This window comes from Miscanthus floridulus, chromosome 2 (genome assembly GCF_019320115.1).
Source record: "Miscanthus floridulus cultivar M001 chromosome 2, ASM1932011v1, whole genome shotgun sequence".
Classification (NCBI taxonomy): Eukaryota; Viridiplantae; Streptophyta; class Magnoliopsida; order Poales; family Poaceae; genus Miscanthus; species Miscanthus floridulus.
The window spans coordinates 135,460,049-135,477,684 of record NC_089581.1 but is presented as its reverse complement, the minus strand read 5'-3'; the positions used below and the strand labels follow the sequence as shown (position 1 = coordinate 135,477,684).

Genomic DNA, 17,636 nt, shown 5'->3' with positions numbered 1-17,636 from the left:
TATATACATATTTATTGAGTTTGTATAATTCTCTCTATTTTTATATATAATTTTCTAGAACCATATATATTACCTTAGAAAAAGAAAATTTTACCATGTAAATATTGCATATCAAGATCAAGGCCTGGTTTGTTGGAGCTCCAGTCGCCTCCTCTATACATTATAGTAAGGAGCTGCTTTTATCTCTTTTCTTAAAATAAAATAGGAGCTAATAAAGCCATTATTTTAAGCTTCACAACTCTGACACCTCCGCGTGCCCTAGTAAGGAGCCACAACTATTTGGAGTTGCGCCGAATGAAAATCTAGAATCGGGCCGAACAGAGTCTAAGGGTGTGTTTGGTTCCTTTGGCAAATCTTGCTTGACCATACCAAGCGAGAAACTGAGGGTTAGAAATGTGTTTGGATAGCTAGCTAGTCTCAGGGCATGTGGCGGCAAGGTTTCTTCATAATTTTCCTTGTTAGAACAAGCCAGCCAAATTTGCTCCCCTCTTATGGCAAGCTCGCCATGAAACCAAACACGCCCTAAGTAGTATGAAAGTGTTGCAAACCCCCCCCCCCCCCCCCCCCCCCCCCCCTCATATTAGCTCCAGCTTCGCCACTGTATTACTGTATGTATGATGCTGATGTGGGGGTAGTGACCTAGAAACTGTGACTTTGACGGCCCAGCCCCGGCCCATTAATTAATTATGGCATATCTTCCAAGGGGCGTGCATTTGAATATTGCATGCATCTGCGGCCTCCGGATCGAGCAGCAGCCTCCTAGATGCGTACTCCTCCCTACGTGATGCCTCTGAAACTTCTACGTGGCCGTGTGAAGTTTGCAGTGTTGGAGACTCTGGAATTGGTATGGATATCTTCAATTCCCTCGCTCCACAAGCAAGCGAGCAATCGAAACAGATCCCCACCTTCTTATGGACCAAGGTAACGCTGCCTGCTAGGAGCTACCATGACGTCAGGGCTCAGGGCACGCACACACCACCAGGCGTTTTACCGTGGAGAATGAAGAAATGCCGTGCATGCCACCATTTTGTGTGGAGAGAGAGTTGTGGTTTTAATTACATCGGACAATTCATGAATGAATTACATGACCGTTTGTTCTCAAACTAGCTAGACTATGATGAGAGGACTTATGACAATGTTAATTAATTGGTCTTCTTTTATAGCAATATTTGAGAACTAGGATTGATGCATGCATGCTTGTTATATATATATATATATATATATATATATATATATATATATATATATATATATATATATATATAAGTATTCCGGGTTGTATCAAAGAGCTATACTCATTCATTCGTGGATGGTGGGGAGACTAGAATGTGCTTTTAATTTCTGTTTTTTTAATTAATTAGAGGACATTTTGTAAATCACTAACCTTAATTAAATTAGCATCTCATAATTTTTCTCAGGACATAAAGTAATGAAACTCCAGCTCTAGAAGCAATGTTACAATAAGGAACTTTTCATTTGGAGTGGTACCATGTCCACGATCGAAAGGTGAAACAGCCCACAGATGCACAAGGGTATTCCAATGGGCGTTAGGTAGGGTACGGCTGTCTTTAGGATTCACAAGCCTCTGTTATACTATATATGATTCCGTGGAATCCAATTAACTCACGGCTTCCTCTCAAAATAGTGCACTGGAATACCTCATGCCTTGGGAAACAAAAAAAACTAAGTCGCTTTTTGCGCATAAAGTAGAAATTTATTCAGAAGTTATTATCAAGCCAAAAGTGCCAAACTTCTTCCAAAAAGACATGACAGAAGAGAGCGTGAGCACCAAATTCCTGCCTTATAACACTACTTTTGCCATTCTAAAGTGGGTAAGATGCTACATGGACTCCTAAACCTGTATGGCATATACACGTACTCCTTCCAATTTAAATCATTTATCATTTTAGGATTCTTGCAAGTAATCAACAATATATGAAACCACTCGAGTAAAAATCTTGAGCAGATGTTAAACTTGTCATCCGAGTTCATGCACCGTTAATAAAATCATATAGGGCCCTTAAACTTGTTAAATATGTCATCAAGATAAGATGCTTACAAGTATAAATTATGTTTGCATGCATTCGTAGGGGATGAGCGTGCGTTCACATATATTTGATCATCTTTATTTGAAAATATCACGGTAACGTAAAAGATACTAATCAAGATCTAATCGTGTTGATATTTTAAATGGTAAATATTTGGAACTTGATACACTACTATGGATTTGTTTTTAGAGACAGATCAAAACCATTTATAGAGGTATGTGAGTCAACCGTGTCTACTCAAATGGATGTTAGCTCTCCCGCCCTTAGAGATAATTTTCAAAGGGGACCACCAAAGTCGATTACCTCTGAAAATCGATTTTCATAGGTATTTGCTTTATGTGGTCTGTTTCTATAAATTGATTTTCTAAATTTTAAAAGCATCATCTGAAAATAAAGGCTTTCAGGACCGTCCTCAAAAGGACCTGCCTCTAAAAGTAGACCTATTTTCGGAGCCAGTTTGTTAGAAGATCTGGCTCTAATATTCAATTTCTTGGGGAGGGACGTGGCCCTTAGCTACATAGACTTTATTTTATATGGTTTAGCCGTCTCTCGTGAAAATCTAGCGTCTCTAAGAAACGTTTGTTTTGGAAGATATATTTCCATATATTATTATGTTTTCTTGTATTTCAATTGCGGACCACATATCTGATTAACTAAGAAATACTTTCTCGGTCATTCAATCTTCGTCCACGGTACACTACTGGTCTGACAAAAGAAGTAGTATTCTGAAGGGGAAAAATGAGTGAATGACCATCTATACCCCTAATAAACAAATATGATATAACAATTGTCTTTGAAAGAAAGTAGAGAGTGAAAATATTAATGATAGCTGCTAGTATTTCTTTTTCAAAACGCAATAGTGGCTGATGCTCACGTACATGTATTTCTTAAAGTCACGGACTACGAGTAATCTTAATGAAAATACATTTTTGTATGAAATAATCATGTGTTCTCTTTTACTTGTTATTACTACTCCTTCCGTTTCAAATTACTCCTATATAATAAATTTTTTTCTAGATGCATTGTTACTATGTATCTAGAAATATCGTAAGTGCATGTATAGCAAAACCTATGTATCTAGGAAACCAAACCATCTTAAATAAAGTTTGTAATGAAGGGAGTAATCAAGAAATAAATAGTAGCACAGTGTGCATTTCCAAACCACCGTCGTGTTTTTTACTTGGGTGCATGGATCGCATGCTTGCGAAGAATCCAAAGAATTAAATTGCACTGACACTGACAGTGAACCCAAGTTGCAGCTTCTTTTCTGTTAAATCATCATTATTACAAGACTCGTATTCCTCGCGTGAATTAAACATTTGAGCGTGGAGATGAGTCACGGAAAGAGAATACTACTAACACTTGCACAGCCCGACAGCGACAGGAGCTGAGCTGAGTCCAGGAAGGAGAGGACAGACAGGAACAAGCGCGCAATTGCTCGGCGCATGCGGATGTTGTGGGCCCCCGGTCCTGCCACCCTACTAGGGCCCTTTCGCGTGTCCTTAAATTTGGCTTCGTTTCTTTTTTTATTCGAAATAGTCAGCCTGTTCGGTTGGCTGGTTCATATCGTTGTTGGTTTATGAAGAAGTACTGTTGGCTGGTTTGTGTGAGAGAAAAATATTGTTCCGACTAGAAATTTACGATCATTTACGATAAGCCACCGCCAAACGAACAGGCTGAGTGTTTTTCTCTCACGGATTCTTCCAGATTCATCCAAATCCCTCTAAACGAACGGGCCTAGCTAGCTCTCGGAGGAACACGTGGACACAACAAGCCTGCGCGCTGGGCCCGGGGTGGCACGTCCGAGCTGGCGCGGCTGCGTGGACGCGTGGAGGGCGACAGCGCAACGGTGACCAGATCCGACGTGGACCGTCCAAGGCCGCGGGGCCCCTGCGTGGCGCATCCCTTCTTCCCTCCCGTTTTTTTTTTTTGGATCGGTTCTTCCCTCCTGTTTGGTCTCGCGAGAAATTGCCAAGTCGCCGTTAGTTAAAGCGGTTGTTGCGTTGGTTAACGCAAGGTTTTTGTATTAGTTTAGTATAGCTGCCTAGACTTTGGATCCATCGCCGGTCTGCCTGCCTGCGAGCCTACCTCAGTTGCAAACGTTGACCATTCGTGTTTTTCTCTTGAGGAAGCTGCTTCGTCATAAAGTTAATTAAGTGCATCAAAAACCAAAAGACATGGATGATCCTAATCAATACCCTTCCGGTTTCATATTACAAATTATTTTAGTTTTGCTTTTTTTTTTAGAAAAAAATAGAAGAGATTTCTTACTTCTGCGTTTCCTCACACAGCATTTACATTATTATATAGTTTCAGCGACATTGCTGATGAGTCGAAGAAACAAGATTTTGTTAGAAATCAAATGTATCAAATTTTATAAAGTTAACTACTTTTGATTAAGTTTATAAGAAAGTGATATATGTACATCTACAATATTAAATATCTAAACATTAAATAAATATGCCATGAAGTATATTCCAAATTGATTTCAAGGCTTCTCTTGAATATTAGGATTTAAAAAAAAGTAAAAAAATCGTGTAGAAAATTGTATGAATCAGATTAATTTTATAGAAAAACATAATATTTAGAGAATTTCCTCGTACTGTAAACCCCCCAATTTGTGCAAATAAAATATGCACACACATATCTTGGTAGAGAAATAATGAAGCAACCAATGTACTTAAACAGAAAAAAAAGGAAGGAAAGGCAAAGGCCCCCACACAAATACCACTTGTGCTTCCCTGAGCACTGAGGTGCATGTTTCTCAATAACCCAAGGTGCAAGTGCAAGAAAATTCTCTCAGGTTTTTCAGTTCATATATATATATATAAAAAGAAAATAGACAAACAGAGAGGGGCAAAAGCAGCGGGCGCCAAAAAAGTTTGGTCATCCCTGCCCTCTTCCGGTCTTCCCCTACCTATAAATACCCTCATCCAGGCACCCAGACTCCCCACACAGCCAAAGCTCCGAGCAGCTCGACCCATTCAGCACCCATCTCTCCCTCTGCATCTTCTTCACATCTGTCTGTCCAGCCAGCGGCGACCACCACCGTTCAGTTCTTCACACAGATTGTCGGTGATTGTCGGTTGCCGGTCGCGGCCACTAGTGACTAGCGAGCATGACGAAGCACGGCGTGGTGATCGCCCCGGAGGACGGCGCGGCGGCGCGGCATTTCTCGTTCCCGCCGCCGAGGACGACGGCGGCAGTGGGCGGCGGCGACTCGTGCAGGAAGCTGGCCGCGCAGGTGGACCTCGGCGCCGCCGTCGTGGGATCCTGGCTCGACTCCATGAAGGCCTCGTCGCCGAGGCACAGGCTCATGGCGCCCGTGCCTGGCGCCGCCGACGCGGAGCACGACGACTGGATGGTATGTACGCACACCACCGGCCGCTGGGCGGCGAAATCAACGCACGCGGAACAAAGCTAAGAAATTGATCCCGTTTTGATGATGCAGGAGCGACACCCGTCGGCATTGGACCGGTTCGACGCGCTGGCGGCGGCGGCCCAGGGGAAGCAGGTGGCGGTGTTCCTGGACTACGACGGCACGCTGTCCCCGATCGTGGAGGACCCCGACCGCGCCGTCATGACGGACGAGGTGCGTGCTCTTGTTCTCTCTGTTTCTTCCACCTCTAATCTACTAAGATGGACAAGAAAGCAGAGCATGCTCTGCTTCCGAGTTCCAACAACAAGAAAAGAAACAAACAAAACAAAGAGATGAGGATCCCTCTGGCTCTGACGCCGACGATGTTTGTGAACACGCAGATGAGGGACGCGGTGCGCGGCGTGGCGGCGCGCTTCCCGACAGCGATCGTCAGCGGGCGGTGCCGGGACAAGGTACATGCACTCTCTCACCTTCCAGAACCTCTCTCCCTCCTCCCCCTCGCCCTCTCAGCGCCACACAAGAGGCCTAGTAAAATCCAGCGGCCACCGCCCACCGGTAGCTCGCTCTGGATCCCGGCGACCCAGCTAGAAGCACCTCCTCCACTTGGCGTGGCGGGAGCTCTGGGCCCCGCCCTTCCTTTTCTCCCCTCACTTCTCTTTCTCTTTTGGTACTCTCCTACTACTCGGTGCTGTGAAAGTGACGGCGACGACGGCGACGCTGACGTGCTCTCTCGCGCTCGCGCAGGTGTTCAGCTTCGTGCGGCTGGCGGAGCTCTACTACGCCGGGAGCCACGGGATGGACATCCGAGGGCCCACCGCCGACCCCAACCACCACGGCAAGGTACGACGACCTTTCCAAATTTACACCACCACGTGTCCATGTCATCATCTTCTTCTTCTTTTTCATTCTCGCAAGCAACGAGGAGGTTTTCTTTCCTTCCCGTGCCTTCCAACTGACTGACCGTCCCTGCTGCATCATCAGGCGGAGTCGGAGTCGTCGGTGCTGTGCCAGCCGGCGAGCGAGTTCCTGCCGGTGATGGAGGAGGTGTACGCGGCGCTGGTGTCGCAGGTGGAGCCGTCCATCCCGGGCGCCAAGGTGGAGAACAACAAGTTCTGCCTGTCGGTGCACTTCCGGTGCGTGGAGGAGCACGCCTGGGCGGCGCTCTTCGAGCAGGTCCGCGCCGTGCTCAAGGACTACCCGGGCCTGCGCCTCACGCAGGGCCGCAAGGTGCTGGAGGTCCGCCCCATGATCCGCTGGGACAAGGGCAAGGCGCTCGAGTTCCTGCTCTGCGCCCTCGGCTTCGCCGACGCCGCCAAAGACGACGTCTTCCCCATCTACGTCGGCGACGACCGCACCGACGAGGACGCGTTCCGGGTGCTGCGCGCGCGCGGGCAGGGCGCCGGGATCCTCGTGTCCAGGTTCCCCAAGGAGACCAGCGCGTCCTTCACGCTCCGGGACCCCGCCGAGGTCAAGGAGTTCCTGCGCAAGCTCGTCGTCGTCAACGCCAGCACCAGCTGATTCTGTCTTCTGTGTGTGATTTGAATCCTTTCCCACCATGACCAACTCGATCGATCTGTATCAAGCTAACTCAACGCGGCTAGCTACGCCTGCACCGGCAGAGGACTTCTTGTTGCAACTGCATCTCCATCAGCTTGCTTTGGGACAAGAAGGGACCTAGCTAGTGGTAGCATTTTTCATTCCCAACCCAGCCCAGCCCTTATGTATCTTCATTTTTTTTTTTTGGTCATCCTGCCTGCTGTTTACCATTTGCATGGGTCCCTAAGCCTCGGCTGAAAAGGCTTGTATTTTCGCGCCCTTCTCGCGAGGCACTGTAACTAGTTGCTTTGTCTGTACTTGTCACTCAATGGAATCCATTTTCAGAATTCGATCAACCCGCTCCTCCCCTGCTCATGTTGATTCTTGAGAGGTTAGATTCGGAGACGACGATGATTCCGTGGTCCTCGTCCATCAGATCTTTAATCTTTATATAATTTTCCAACAAAACGTTCATTATGGCTGCCGGATTTGTCACAGCGGCAAGAAACCGAAACACAAGGAAGAGGCCATGACCACGGGCACAGCACGGTGCTGCTATATAAATGCAACGTGCGTTTGTCAAAGGCTTTGAGAACAGCAGGTCCCAAGCAAGCAAACATCATGCTGCTGATTAATAAATTTGCCATTTATCAAAAAAAAAAAAAAAAACAAGCAAACAAACATCATGCTGCTGCTGCTGCCCACAGGGACCCGTAGCTTTCTGACAGATCTCAGCACGGAGGACCCAATCTCCACACCATTTCAGAAATGGTGGTGAAATTCACCGGAAGAAACTTCAGTCGCCTGTCGTCATCACACTCCCAGAAATGCAAAGAGAAACTGCACTGCACATACTACTGAAATTCTCGGAGTGGTTGCTTGCTTGCTGCTGTTCCTGACAAAGTACTTCCGTTCTAACGAGTGCGTTTCCGTGTGTGTGTGTGTAAGTGTAACCTTTTTTTTTTGAACTCGTGTGTAAGTGTAACTGGAAACACCTGCTCCGGCCTCTGCCAATTGTAAACCAGCAGTAATTAATGTAATAATGAGAATTTTGCGGCGAAAACCGCTTCAGCCTTTTTTTTCTCTTTTTTTGAAAAGGACGGGAGAAAAACCGGCACTATCTCGTACGTGCGCATTCTCCTCATTCATTCATTCACGGAACATAGAACAACAACGTGCGCAATTTTGGTTTTCGTTGATTAGGAACAGTAATTCGCCTTTCCGGTTCTGTCCTTATTAGAGCAAGGCTAATAATACAGTCGGCTTGCTGGCTGTAAGGTTCTTTGCAGCCTTCTCTTAGCCCACTCATACAGTGGTTAGCTCTTTACAGTTAATACATGGCCCACTTGTCTCTCTCACAGACTTTCTTGGTTCTTGTGCCCAAGCCGGCTGTAAGCTTACAGCCCACTTCTCCTCTCTCTCCTTCCCTCTCTCCTCCACCTCAGCATTTAGTCGGCTTACGGCCTGTTATTATAGTTGCTCTTACGATGGGTTCTTTGGCTTGTCGCTGTGGTGACAGTACGCCATGAACGGAACATACACTTGTCACTTTTTTCCATGAATGCAGCAACAAAGTGGTCAGAGGAGTAGTAATTGCAGCTCGCCTTCCATTGGTGGACCAGCATATAAAGTGGTCAGTTTGGAGCATCAATGCGGAAGAGGAGAAGAAGAAGCTTCTCTGAATTTCAGTTTCAGTTCTTCCTCGGAGTGCTTTCCGTTTCGCATTCACAGGTGGAGTACTCTATTTCATTTCAAAATCAGTAGCAAATCAAGTTCTTTTCCGTGTTCTCACTTCTCAGTGAGAAGGAAGATGGAGCCAGTGATGATCGCAACCGATCGAAATGACACGCGAGCGAGCGCGACTGTGCCTTTTTCTTTTCCTAACACTAACGCGTAGGAGGCCTGAGCGCCTCACCTTTAATTTGCGCAGCATGCGGCTTAACCAAAACCAAGGAGCATAATGGCGTTGCGTTGTTGAAGGTCCGGTCGCTGAGATAGTCCACATGATCCCCGCGTTGCGTAAGTAGCCACTCCCCGTCCGTCCGGCACCCCGCCGGCGTCGGTGTCTCGGTGTCTGGCAAGCATCATCGGAGACGAATTCCAACAGGACAGGCCACGCCACCGTCGCCATCGTACTGGTACTGCTGCTGCCTCTTGGAAGAGGAGGAGGAGGCTTCCATTCCATCAGCAGGCAGGCAGCATCACGAGACGAGAGCATTCACGTACGGTACGGGAGGATAGGATGGGGATGGGACGGACGTCGTACTGCCACACTGGGCGTGGGTGATCGCGGCAGGCGAGCCGATGGATGAACAATGAATACGGCACGTTGCGGCGGACGCGGAGCCCATGCGGCGTCGCCATCGTCGACCGGCGCCGATGCCTGCTGCCGCGCGCGGAAAGGAGCGGTCCAGCGCCATGGAGCGTGTCATGCATGGCAGGGGCATCAGACCAGACACTCCAGAGTGCAGAGGCAGGAAAACGAAGCTCGGTTGGTTGGCACCGTCAGCCTCTACCTATAGCTAGCGTTCAGTTGCTTGCTCGAATGCTTTCGTGCCCGGCAGGCGCCACGGCGGCGGCGTGCCTAATTCAGAGAATGAATGCGACGTCTCGCGTGCAATGTTCTCTCTCCCGCTACAATTCGTGTAGCTAGGCTCGACGACGGCACAACACAACACACGCGGTGAGCCAGTGATCATGCATGGTCAGCCCAGCCGGGGATCTTGTCAGGCACTCAGAGCAGAGTCGATCGATCTTACTCGTCCTGTTCGCTTGGCTGATAAGCCAAAAGCATACGGATTATGATATCTCTCGACTCTCTTGCTTATGCCAAAGTTTGCTTTGGGCATGCTTGCTTGCATTCCGGTAACTAAGTAATTATTAGTTAATCATCATCATGCATACGAATATACTACCAGAAATCGATGCAGTCAATAATTCTGCGGGATCCGGATTCCGGGACCGGATGCATGCATCGTGTACCCTGCCTTGTTCACGACCACTTACGTCTCGTGGCCGGCCGATTCCAATAAACCGATCGACGCATACGCATCAAGCAGCTAACTATTCATGTCTGGCCGGGCAGCTGAAGCGCATCAGCCTATGGCGCAGGCATGACGCCACGCTCGAGTGCGTAAGCTTCTGGGTGGACACATCGGGCGTGTTTGGTTGCCCGCATAAGGGCAAACCAGCATCTCCGGATGCAGCCTCCTTATGTTTGGTTTCCTGGCCACCGTCCCGAGCCAGGCTCCGCTCGTGCAAAAGCCGTCTCCTGGCCTGGCTCGCGAGGAACGCCCAAATCGTCCGTTTTTCTTCAGCCTGGCTCGCTCCGTGCTCCCGCGAGCTCGCGCGCCTGGCGATTCCGTGCCCGGGGAGATGGCGCGAAGATCCTAGGGTTACCTCCCCCGTTCCCGCCATTCACCGCCTATATATCTTCCCTCCCGCCGCCTCCCTCTCTTCTTCTTCTTGTCGCTCCCCGTCTGCGCCGCCGGTAAGCTCCACCTCCTCTTCCTCCTCCCCCCGGTGTTCTTGATGGATTCGTGGCCTCCTAATGCCTACCCTCTATCTCGATTTGTTGCAGGTGCCGTGGATTTGCATCCTCTCGAAGCAAGTGAGTTTTTCCCCTTCTCTTTCTCCATTTTTCTTTGCGATTTGAAACCCTAGGTCACCAGTGTTTGTTGATCTCGCTGCAGGCACACCAGATCTGATTTCTTGGCTGTTATTGCGGTATGGATCCTTGTTCTTAGGTCTCATATTGTTTTCTTGTTTTTTTCAAGTAAAAATCCTATTTTGTGTATGCTAATCCTCTTTTCTTTGCTTGTGTGCTTGCAGATCTGAGCTCCCTCACCTGCTGGGTTGGGCTTTAGCTGGTGCTGCTGCTTGTTGACGTGGGTATTTTGTATATCTACTCCCCCTCTCGCCTCCCCCCTAATCTGTACCGTGCGATAGTGAGTCCTGCGTTCTTGGATTCGGATGCATGTCCTACTTTGTGAGATTATGAGCAAGTATATGAAGTTGCCATTTTGTCTGAGCTATTGTCCAAATCTGTGATGATTCCTTTTGTCCTGAGCTATTGCCTTAGTCTATGATGATGCCTTTTTTTCTGAGCTATTGCCCTAGTCTGTGATGATGAAAGTCTTATTTTTAGCATGTTCTAGTATATGATGAATCCTTTTTCTAAGCTTTTGTCCAAGTCCATGATGATGACATTGTCATTCTGAGCATTTGTCCTTAAATTCCATTCATTTTTTCTAGATGGACTTGGAAGAGAAGAGACGCATTCTTTTTGCTCGTGCTGCTGCTCTTATCACTGCTATGTATGCCCTGCTGTTTGCTAGACTTAGAATGCTTCAGAGTCAGCGGCCTCAGATCAATTATGGTCCAATGAGCATTAGGGATGAGGAGCGCCAAAGGAACTTGAACTTAATTTACAACTACAATGATATAGAGTGTGTGAACATGCTTAGAATGAGAAGGGCACCCTTTTTTAGTTTGTGCAACTTGCTTAGGGAGAAGAAGCTACTTGCTGACAACATAAATTCTTGTGTTGAAGAGCAAGTTGCAATGTTTCTCCATATTGTTGGTCATAACCAACGATTTAGAGTTGTAAAGCAAAATTGGAGAAGGTCTATAGAGACAGTCCACCGCCATTTTAAAGACGTGTTGTATGCTATTGGTGAGCTTAGACAAGAGATGATTAGACCTCCAAGCAATGAGACACCAGTAAAGATTAGCAACAGCCATAGATGGTATCCTTACTTTAAGGTAAAAAAAACCTGTCATATAGCTGCTAGGATATTGTTGCATTAGCTCATGTCAATTTACTATGCAATTTTGGATGCCATGTAGGACTGCATTGGGGCCATTGATGGGACTCATGTATTTGCCAAAGTTCCAGCCAAGATGCAAGCTGCATTTAGGGGTAGAAAGAATGCCCCCACACAAAATGTGCTAGCAGCAGTTAGCTTTGACTTGAAATTTACCTATGTGCTGGCTGGTTGGGAGGGATCAGCTCATGATGCCACAATTCTTGCTGATGCATTACAGAGAGAGGATGGGTTGAGGGTTCCACCAGGTAATTAAATCAACTGTGATAATAAGAAGCAAATGTAACTGCAAAATGATGAATCTAATTGAACTCCACATTTGTTTTAGGCAAATTCTTCTTAGTAGATGCTGGATATGCTTGTCGGCCTGGATTTCTTCCTCCTTATCGAGGTTGTAGGTACCATCTTAAAGAATATGGGAATAGGAACTACCCAACCAACCCAAAAGAGTTGTATAATTTGAGGCACTCTAGTTTGAGAGTAACTGTAGAAAGGGCATTTGGGGCTCTGAAGAACCGTTTTCGCATCATTGACACCAACAAACCATTCCATCGCTTGAGGACACAAATCAAGCTTGTGCTTGCATGTTGTATAATGCATAACTGGATCCTTAGTTTTGGGGTTGATGAGGTTATTCCAGAAGAGTTCTCTTGGGTACCAAATGACACAAACAGTCAGCCCCATCCTGCTCATATGGATGACAATGCTGCCTGGGCACTTCAGAGGGATGAATGGGCTAATCACATGTGGGCTAATAGGGGTCTTTCTAGAATCTAGAGTTCTATTATGTATCATTAAGTTGCCTGTAATTCATTTTATTCATGGACAAATGCTGTTTTTTTCCTGTGATTCTGCACTTGATCTGAGACTTTGGGCAATAGCAATGATGTTTTTTTTTCTGTGATACTACACTTGATCTGAGACTTCGGACAATAGCAATGATATTTTTTTTCTGTGATACTACACTTGATCTGAGACTTTGGGCAATAGCAATGATGTTTTTTTTCTGTGATACTACACTTGATCTGAGACTTTGGGCAATAGCAATGATGTTTTTTTTCTGTGATACTACACTTGATCTGAGACCTTGGGCAATAGCAATGATGTTTTTTTTCTGTGATACTACACTTGATCTGAGACTTTGGGCAATAGCAATGATGTTTTTTTTTCTGTGATACTACACTTGATCTGAGACTTCGGACAATAGCAATGATATTTTTTTTCTGTGATACTACACTTGATCTGAGACCTTGGGCAATAGCAATGATGTTTTTTTTCTGTGATACTACACTTGATCTGAGACTTTGGGCAATAGCAATGATGTTTTTTTTTCTGTGATACTACACTTGATCTGAGACTTCGGACAATAGCAATGATATTTTTTTTCTGTGATACTACACTTGATCTGAGACTTTGGGCAATAGCAATGATGTTTTTTTTCTGTGATACTACACTTGATCTGAGACTTTGGGCAATAGCAATGATGTTTTTTTTCTGTGATACTACACTTGATCTGAGACCTTAGGCAATAGCAACGATGTTTTTTTTTCTGTGATACTACACTTGATCTGAGACTTTGGGCAATAGCAATGATGTTTTTTTTCTGTGATACTACACTTGATCTGAGACCTTGGGCATGTGCAATGATGTTTTTTTTTCTGTGATACTACACTTGATCTGAGACTTTGGGCAATAGCAATGATGTTTTTTTTCTGTGATACTACACTTGATCTGAGACCTTGGGCATGTGCAATGATGTTTTTTTATGTGATACTACACTTGATCTGAGGCTTTGGGCATGTGCAATGATGTGTTTTTTTTATGTGATACTACACTTGATCTGAGGCTTTGGGCATGTGCAATGATGTTTTTTTTTCTATGATACTACACTTGATCTGAGGCTTTGGGCATGTGCAATGATGTTTTTTTTCTGTGATACTACACTTGATCTGAGACCTTGGGCATGTGCAATGATGTTTTTTTATGTGATACTACACTTGATCTGAGGCTTTGGGCATGTGCAATGATGTGTTTTTTTTATGTGATACTACACTTGATCTGAGGCTTTGGGCATGTGCAATGATGTTTTTTTTTCTATGATACTACACTTGATCTGAGGCTCTGGGCATGTGCAATGATGTTTTTTTCTGTGATACAAAACACCTGTGCTGAGGCTCTGGGCATGTGCAATGATGAATTAGGCTATGGCTGAGGAGATGATGCCTGCTGATGACCTTGTGTTCCCTGGACTGGATGGTGGTCTTTTGGCTGGTGACAATGTGGTTGCTGGGGATGATGTGACTGGTTTCATACCAGCATCACAGGAACCTGCTCAGCAGAGGACCTCTCTGAGGTGGACTGAGCCCATGTCTGCCTTTGTGCTGAAGCAGATGTGCCAGCTCATTACCACTGGAGTGAGGACTGATAAGGGCTTCAAAGAAGTGCACCTGAACAAGGTGGCAAAGGCCCTGCAAGAGTTCTGTGGTCATGAAGTTAGTGGTACCCAGGTGTACAACCACCTGAGGAAGTGGAGGCAGAGGTGGGTGAAACTGTCCAAGCTGAGGGACCTTAGTGGAGCTCAGTGGGATGAGGACAACTGCATGATTGTTCTTGAGGAGGAACACTACAATGGTCATACCAAGGTGAGCAAGAACCTGTGATACTACAACTTAATTTGTTAGATGTCTCTTTGAAACATTTTGTCATTATGGCTAACAAGGGACAGTTCATTTTGCAGGACCACCCCAATGATGCTCCACTGCTCAACAAGCCCATACAACACTACAAGCAGATGATGGTCATCTTTGCCAATGGTCAGGCAACAGGCAAGTGGGCTATGGGCTCCAATGAGCCACTTGGCACACCATCTGACTGTGCTGAGAGCTCACTGAAGACTGAGATCCTGAACAGTGGCAAGACTGTGACTCCTGAGGATACCAAGAGTGAGGGAGGAGTTGGTAACAAGAGGAAGAGATCCATGCTGGCAGAAGAGGATGTTGTTCTGTTCACTGGCATGGCAGAGGCAGTGAAGGATGTTGCTGATGCTATTAGGTCGACCAAGGTTGAGGATTCCCACCCTGAGCTGTATGGTGCTGTTATGTTTGTGCCAGGCTTCACTGAAGAAGCACTGATGTGTGCTTATGGCCATCTGCTGGATAACAAGGCCTTGGGTTCAGCTTTTGTCAAGATGTCTGACTCCCACCGTGAGCTGTGGCTAAGGACCTACTTGGCCAAGCACTACTACATGTGAAGGCTTCACAGCTTGGGGTTGATCCTTTTGTGCAGTGCCTCTTTTGTGCATACCTAACTACAGCTGGTGGATGTGTAGTGGGTTGACCTTCTCTTTTGTGCAGTTGATCTGATCCTGCATAGCTTACTTACTAACACTAACATATAGTTAGTGTCTTAGATAACCCTGCACCTACAACCTAGATCAACCTAGTGGTGGCAATCTGACCATGAGTCCATTGCTAATGGTGTGAACCTTGTGGTTCTGAACTTGATATGGGCACCAGCCTGTGCCTGTGATTTGCACAATTTCATTCTGAGCACTTGCCTTATTGCCTGTGATTTTTGTTTTCTTATATCTGAGCACATGTCCATTGCCTGTGATGCTTGTTTTCTTATATCTAAGCACATGTCCATTGCCTGTGATGTTTGTTTTCTTATATCTAAGCACATGTCCATTGCCTGTGATGCTTGTTTTCTTATACCTGAGTCTGCATTCTTTACCTAGCTGGTGCATCTCTTTTTGCCTGTGTTGACATTGATGTGAACTTGATGATCTGAGAACTAATCTGATCTTGTTTGCCAATGATGTGACCATTTCAATATGAGCTTTTGTCTAATGCCAATGATGACGTTTTTTAAAACTAAGCACATGCCTTGTGCCAATGATGAGGTTTTTTTATATATACTGAGCACATGCCTTATGCCAATGATGCTTTGGTTTATTATACTGAGCACATGCCTTATGTCATTGATGAACTTTAATTTTTTGTTTGTCATTCCATGGTCTAAAAGCTGAAGAAAAAATGAAGCCGATGGCGTGTTCGTAGTGGAGCATGCGGTATGCATTGCAAAGAAGGATGTAATATTCATTGCAAACAAAGTGTTGTAGCAAAATGATGTAATTTTTAGTGGAGGGTGTAATAATATTAGTCCGGGCTTTAGTAATTTTAATTTAGCTTTCCAAAATGATGTAATGTTCATTGCAAACAAAGTGTTGTAGCAAACTTTGGACTTGCTAGTGGTAATCTTACCACTAAATCAAAGTGGTAACTCCACCGGCTTCTATGCGGGCAACCAAACATGGTTCCTGCATCCTCTTGATTTGAATCCGATACAGGTTCAGAAAACCAAACACCGGCTGCATGGGACCAGGCTGCTGGGAGCCAGCCAACCAAACAACCACCCCTTGCATGCGCTCAACCTGGCCAAAGGGGGCCTGGCTGGCTGATGCGAGCTAGGCTGGGCTGGGAAATGAACCAAACACGCCCATCGTTGTCGTCGTTGCAGGTACAGCGCGCGCGAGCACAGGCACAAGCGAGGGCGGGCGGCTCGTTATGGCAAGCGCGCGCCGGTCAGGCCGGGTGGGTGCTTATTGGGTCGATCTCGGCGAACAAGGACGGGACGACGACGGGCGGGCGCGGCCGGCCTAGCTACTCGTGCTCTGCCGCTTGTCCCTCACCGGTGCAAGATCGACCTCCATGCATGCAGTTATTGATCCGTCTGCCTGCAGCCGCTGCCGTGCCAGGGACATATAGTATACGGTAGGCACAACGCAAGGATGAAGGTGGAAGATAACGATAAACTCGCAACTTTACCTCCCCTGAACTTTCATCTTAGATCTGCCACATGGAGGATGGCTGCCATGTGACGGGTAGCTCCAATTGATGCGTGGCAGATTTAGGATGAAAGTAAAGAGGGGCTGAAGTTGCGGGCTTACCGTGACTTTCAACCTCCGGTCTCTCCTTCTCAAAATAGTTATGACAAAAAAAAATTAAGGGGCTCTAGAAGGGCTCCATGGGATTAGCGGCGGTAGGAGGGCTTGAGCTCCTTCCCCTGCCTTGCCCCACCGCTAGATCTGCCCCTGAGTGTTCTCAATGCACATGCATGCATGTGTATGCATCGATACATCTCATGAATAGGCCAAAGACAGGCTATACCCAAAATATAAGGGAGAGCACATCAAGCAAACACAAGCAAATTTGCATCTGAATTTGGAGAAAAAAAGGTCCAGGAGACTTTTCTTGATAGAAGAATTGGGCTGGCCCAAATAATATTGTCAGATAAATCCTAAAGACCCACTCTCATATGCATGGTATGGTGGGAGACTTTAGTCCCACGTTGCTACTCTAGAAGGAGTAAGACCAATTTAAATAATTTAGTTGTCTCCGACTAGTTGAAGTTATTAGGGGGAGAGGAAAAGGAAGATACATGCACGCTCGCTTGCATGCGTGTGAATGGTCTGACAATTTCTTGCTTTCACCTTACGGGTTCACGGGTTCCTTTTGCTACTCGATATTTTTTGCATGTATGGAGAAAAATTGCGCTGGCCTGTTTTGACGAGCAATTATTCTCGTATTAATGGTGATTGATTGCTCTAATTGCTCTAGTCGACTAACGGCAGGTCAATCACGTTAATGATGTGATTGCGTGGCTAATGACTTTCCCTAGCTGCGACACGTGTATATATTAGGACGAGACGTCGTCCTCAGTACAGACAATTCATCTCCTTCTTTTGGCACTGTGCTACGCTGCCGCCGTCTTCCCCATCCCATTGTCGACGTGTCATCGGCGCCGGAAGAGCAGGTCTTTGAAGCCTATGTCTGCTCGTGTCCCTGC

General features: G+C 46.2%; 2 protein-coding genes across 8 annotated transcripts; both read left to right on the top strand.

The window, feature by feature from the left end:
* Window positions 1–5,027: 5,027 nt before the first annotated feature.
* LOC136539770 (probable trehalose-phosphate phosphatase 9) lies at window positions 5,028–7,319 on the top strand. Its single transcript, XM_066531752.1, has 5 exons — window positions 5,028–5,412; window positions 5,500–5,640; window positions 5,808–5,879; window positions 6,172–6,267; window positions 6,409–7,319. The coding sequence occupies exons 1-5, from the start codon at window positions 5,167–5,169 to the stop codon at window positions 6,943–6,945; spliced, it is 1,092 nt and encodes a 363-aa protein (XP_066387849.1). The 5' UTR covers window positions 5,028–5,166; the 3' UTR covers window positions 6,946–7,319.
* Window positions 7,320–10,203: 2,884 nt separating this feature from the next.
* LOC136539769 (protein ALP1-like) lies at window positions 10,204–15,678 on the top strand. Of its 7 annotated transcripts, none has more exons than XM_066531750.1 (6): window positions 10,204–10,453; window positions 10,544–10,573; window positions 10,656–10,689; window positions 10,795–10,850; window positions 13,991–14,431; window positions 14,527–15,678. In XM_066531750.1, exons 5-6 carry the CDS (start codon window positions 13,994–13,996, stop codon window positions 15,037–15,039), a joined length of 951 nt encoding a protein of 316 aa, XP_066387847.1. In that variant the 5' UTR covers window positions 10,204–10,453; window positions 10,544–10,573; window positions 10,656–10,689; window positions 10,795–10,850; window positions 13,991–13,993; the 3' UTR covers window positions 15,040–15,678. The 7 variants fall into 7 exon arrangements, with proteins under 7 accessions (XP_066387847.1, XP_066387842.1, XP_066387846.1 ...); XM_066531745.1 differs by having other exon boundaries at window positions 10,795–11,727; XM_066531749.1 differs by lacking the exons at window positions 13,991–14,431; window positions 14,527–15,678 and adding exons at window positions 11,812–12,037; window positions 12,118–12,586 and having other exon boundaries at window positions 10,795–11,727.
* The last annotated feature ends 1,958 nt before the right edge of the window (window positions 15,679–17,636 follow it).

Coding starts and splice junctions, on each gene's coding strand:
- LOC136539770 (XM_066531752.1), top strand. CDS start 5,167: ATGACGAAGCACGGCGTGGTGATCGCCCCGGAGGACGGCGCGGCGGCG. Junction 5,413..5,499: donor CGGAGCACGACGACTGGATG/GTATGTACGCAC, acceptor TTGATGATGCAG/GAGCGACACCCGTCGGCATT. Junction 5,880..6,171: donor GCGGGCGGTGCCGGGACAAG/GTACATGCACTC, acceptor GCGCTCGCGCAG/GTGTTCAGCTTCGTGCGGCT.
- LOC136539769 (XM_066531745.1), top strand. CDS start 11,218: ATGGACTTGGAAGAGAAGAGACGCATTCTTTTTGCTCGTGCTGCTGCT. Junction 11,728..13,990: donor GATGGTATCCTTACTTTAAG/GTAAAAAAAACC, acceptor ATGATGAATTAG/GCTATGGCTGAGGAGATGAT. Junction 14,432..14,526: donor ACTACAATGGTCATACCAAG/GTGAGCAAGAAC, acceptor TTCATTTTGCAG/GACCACCCCAATGATGCTCC.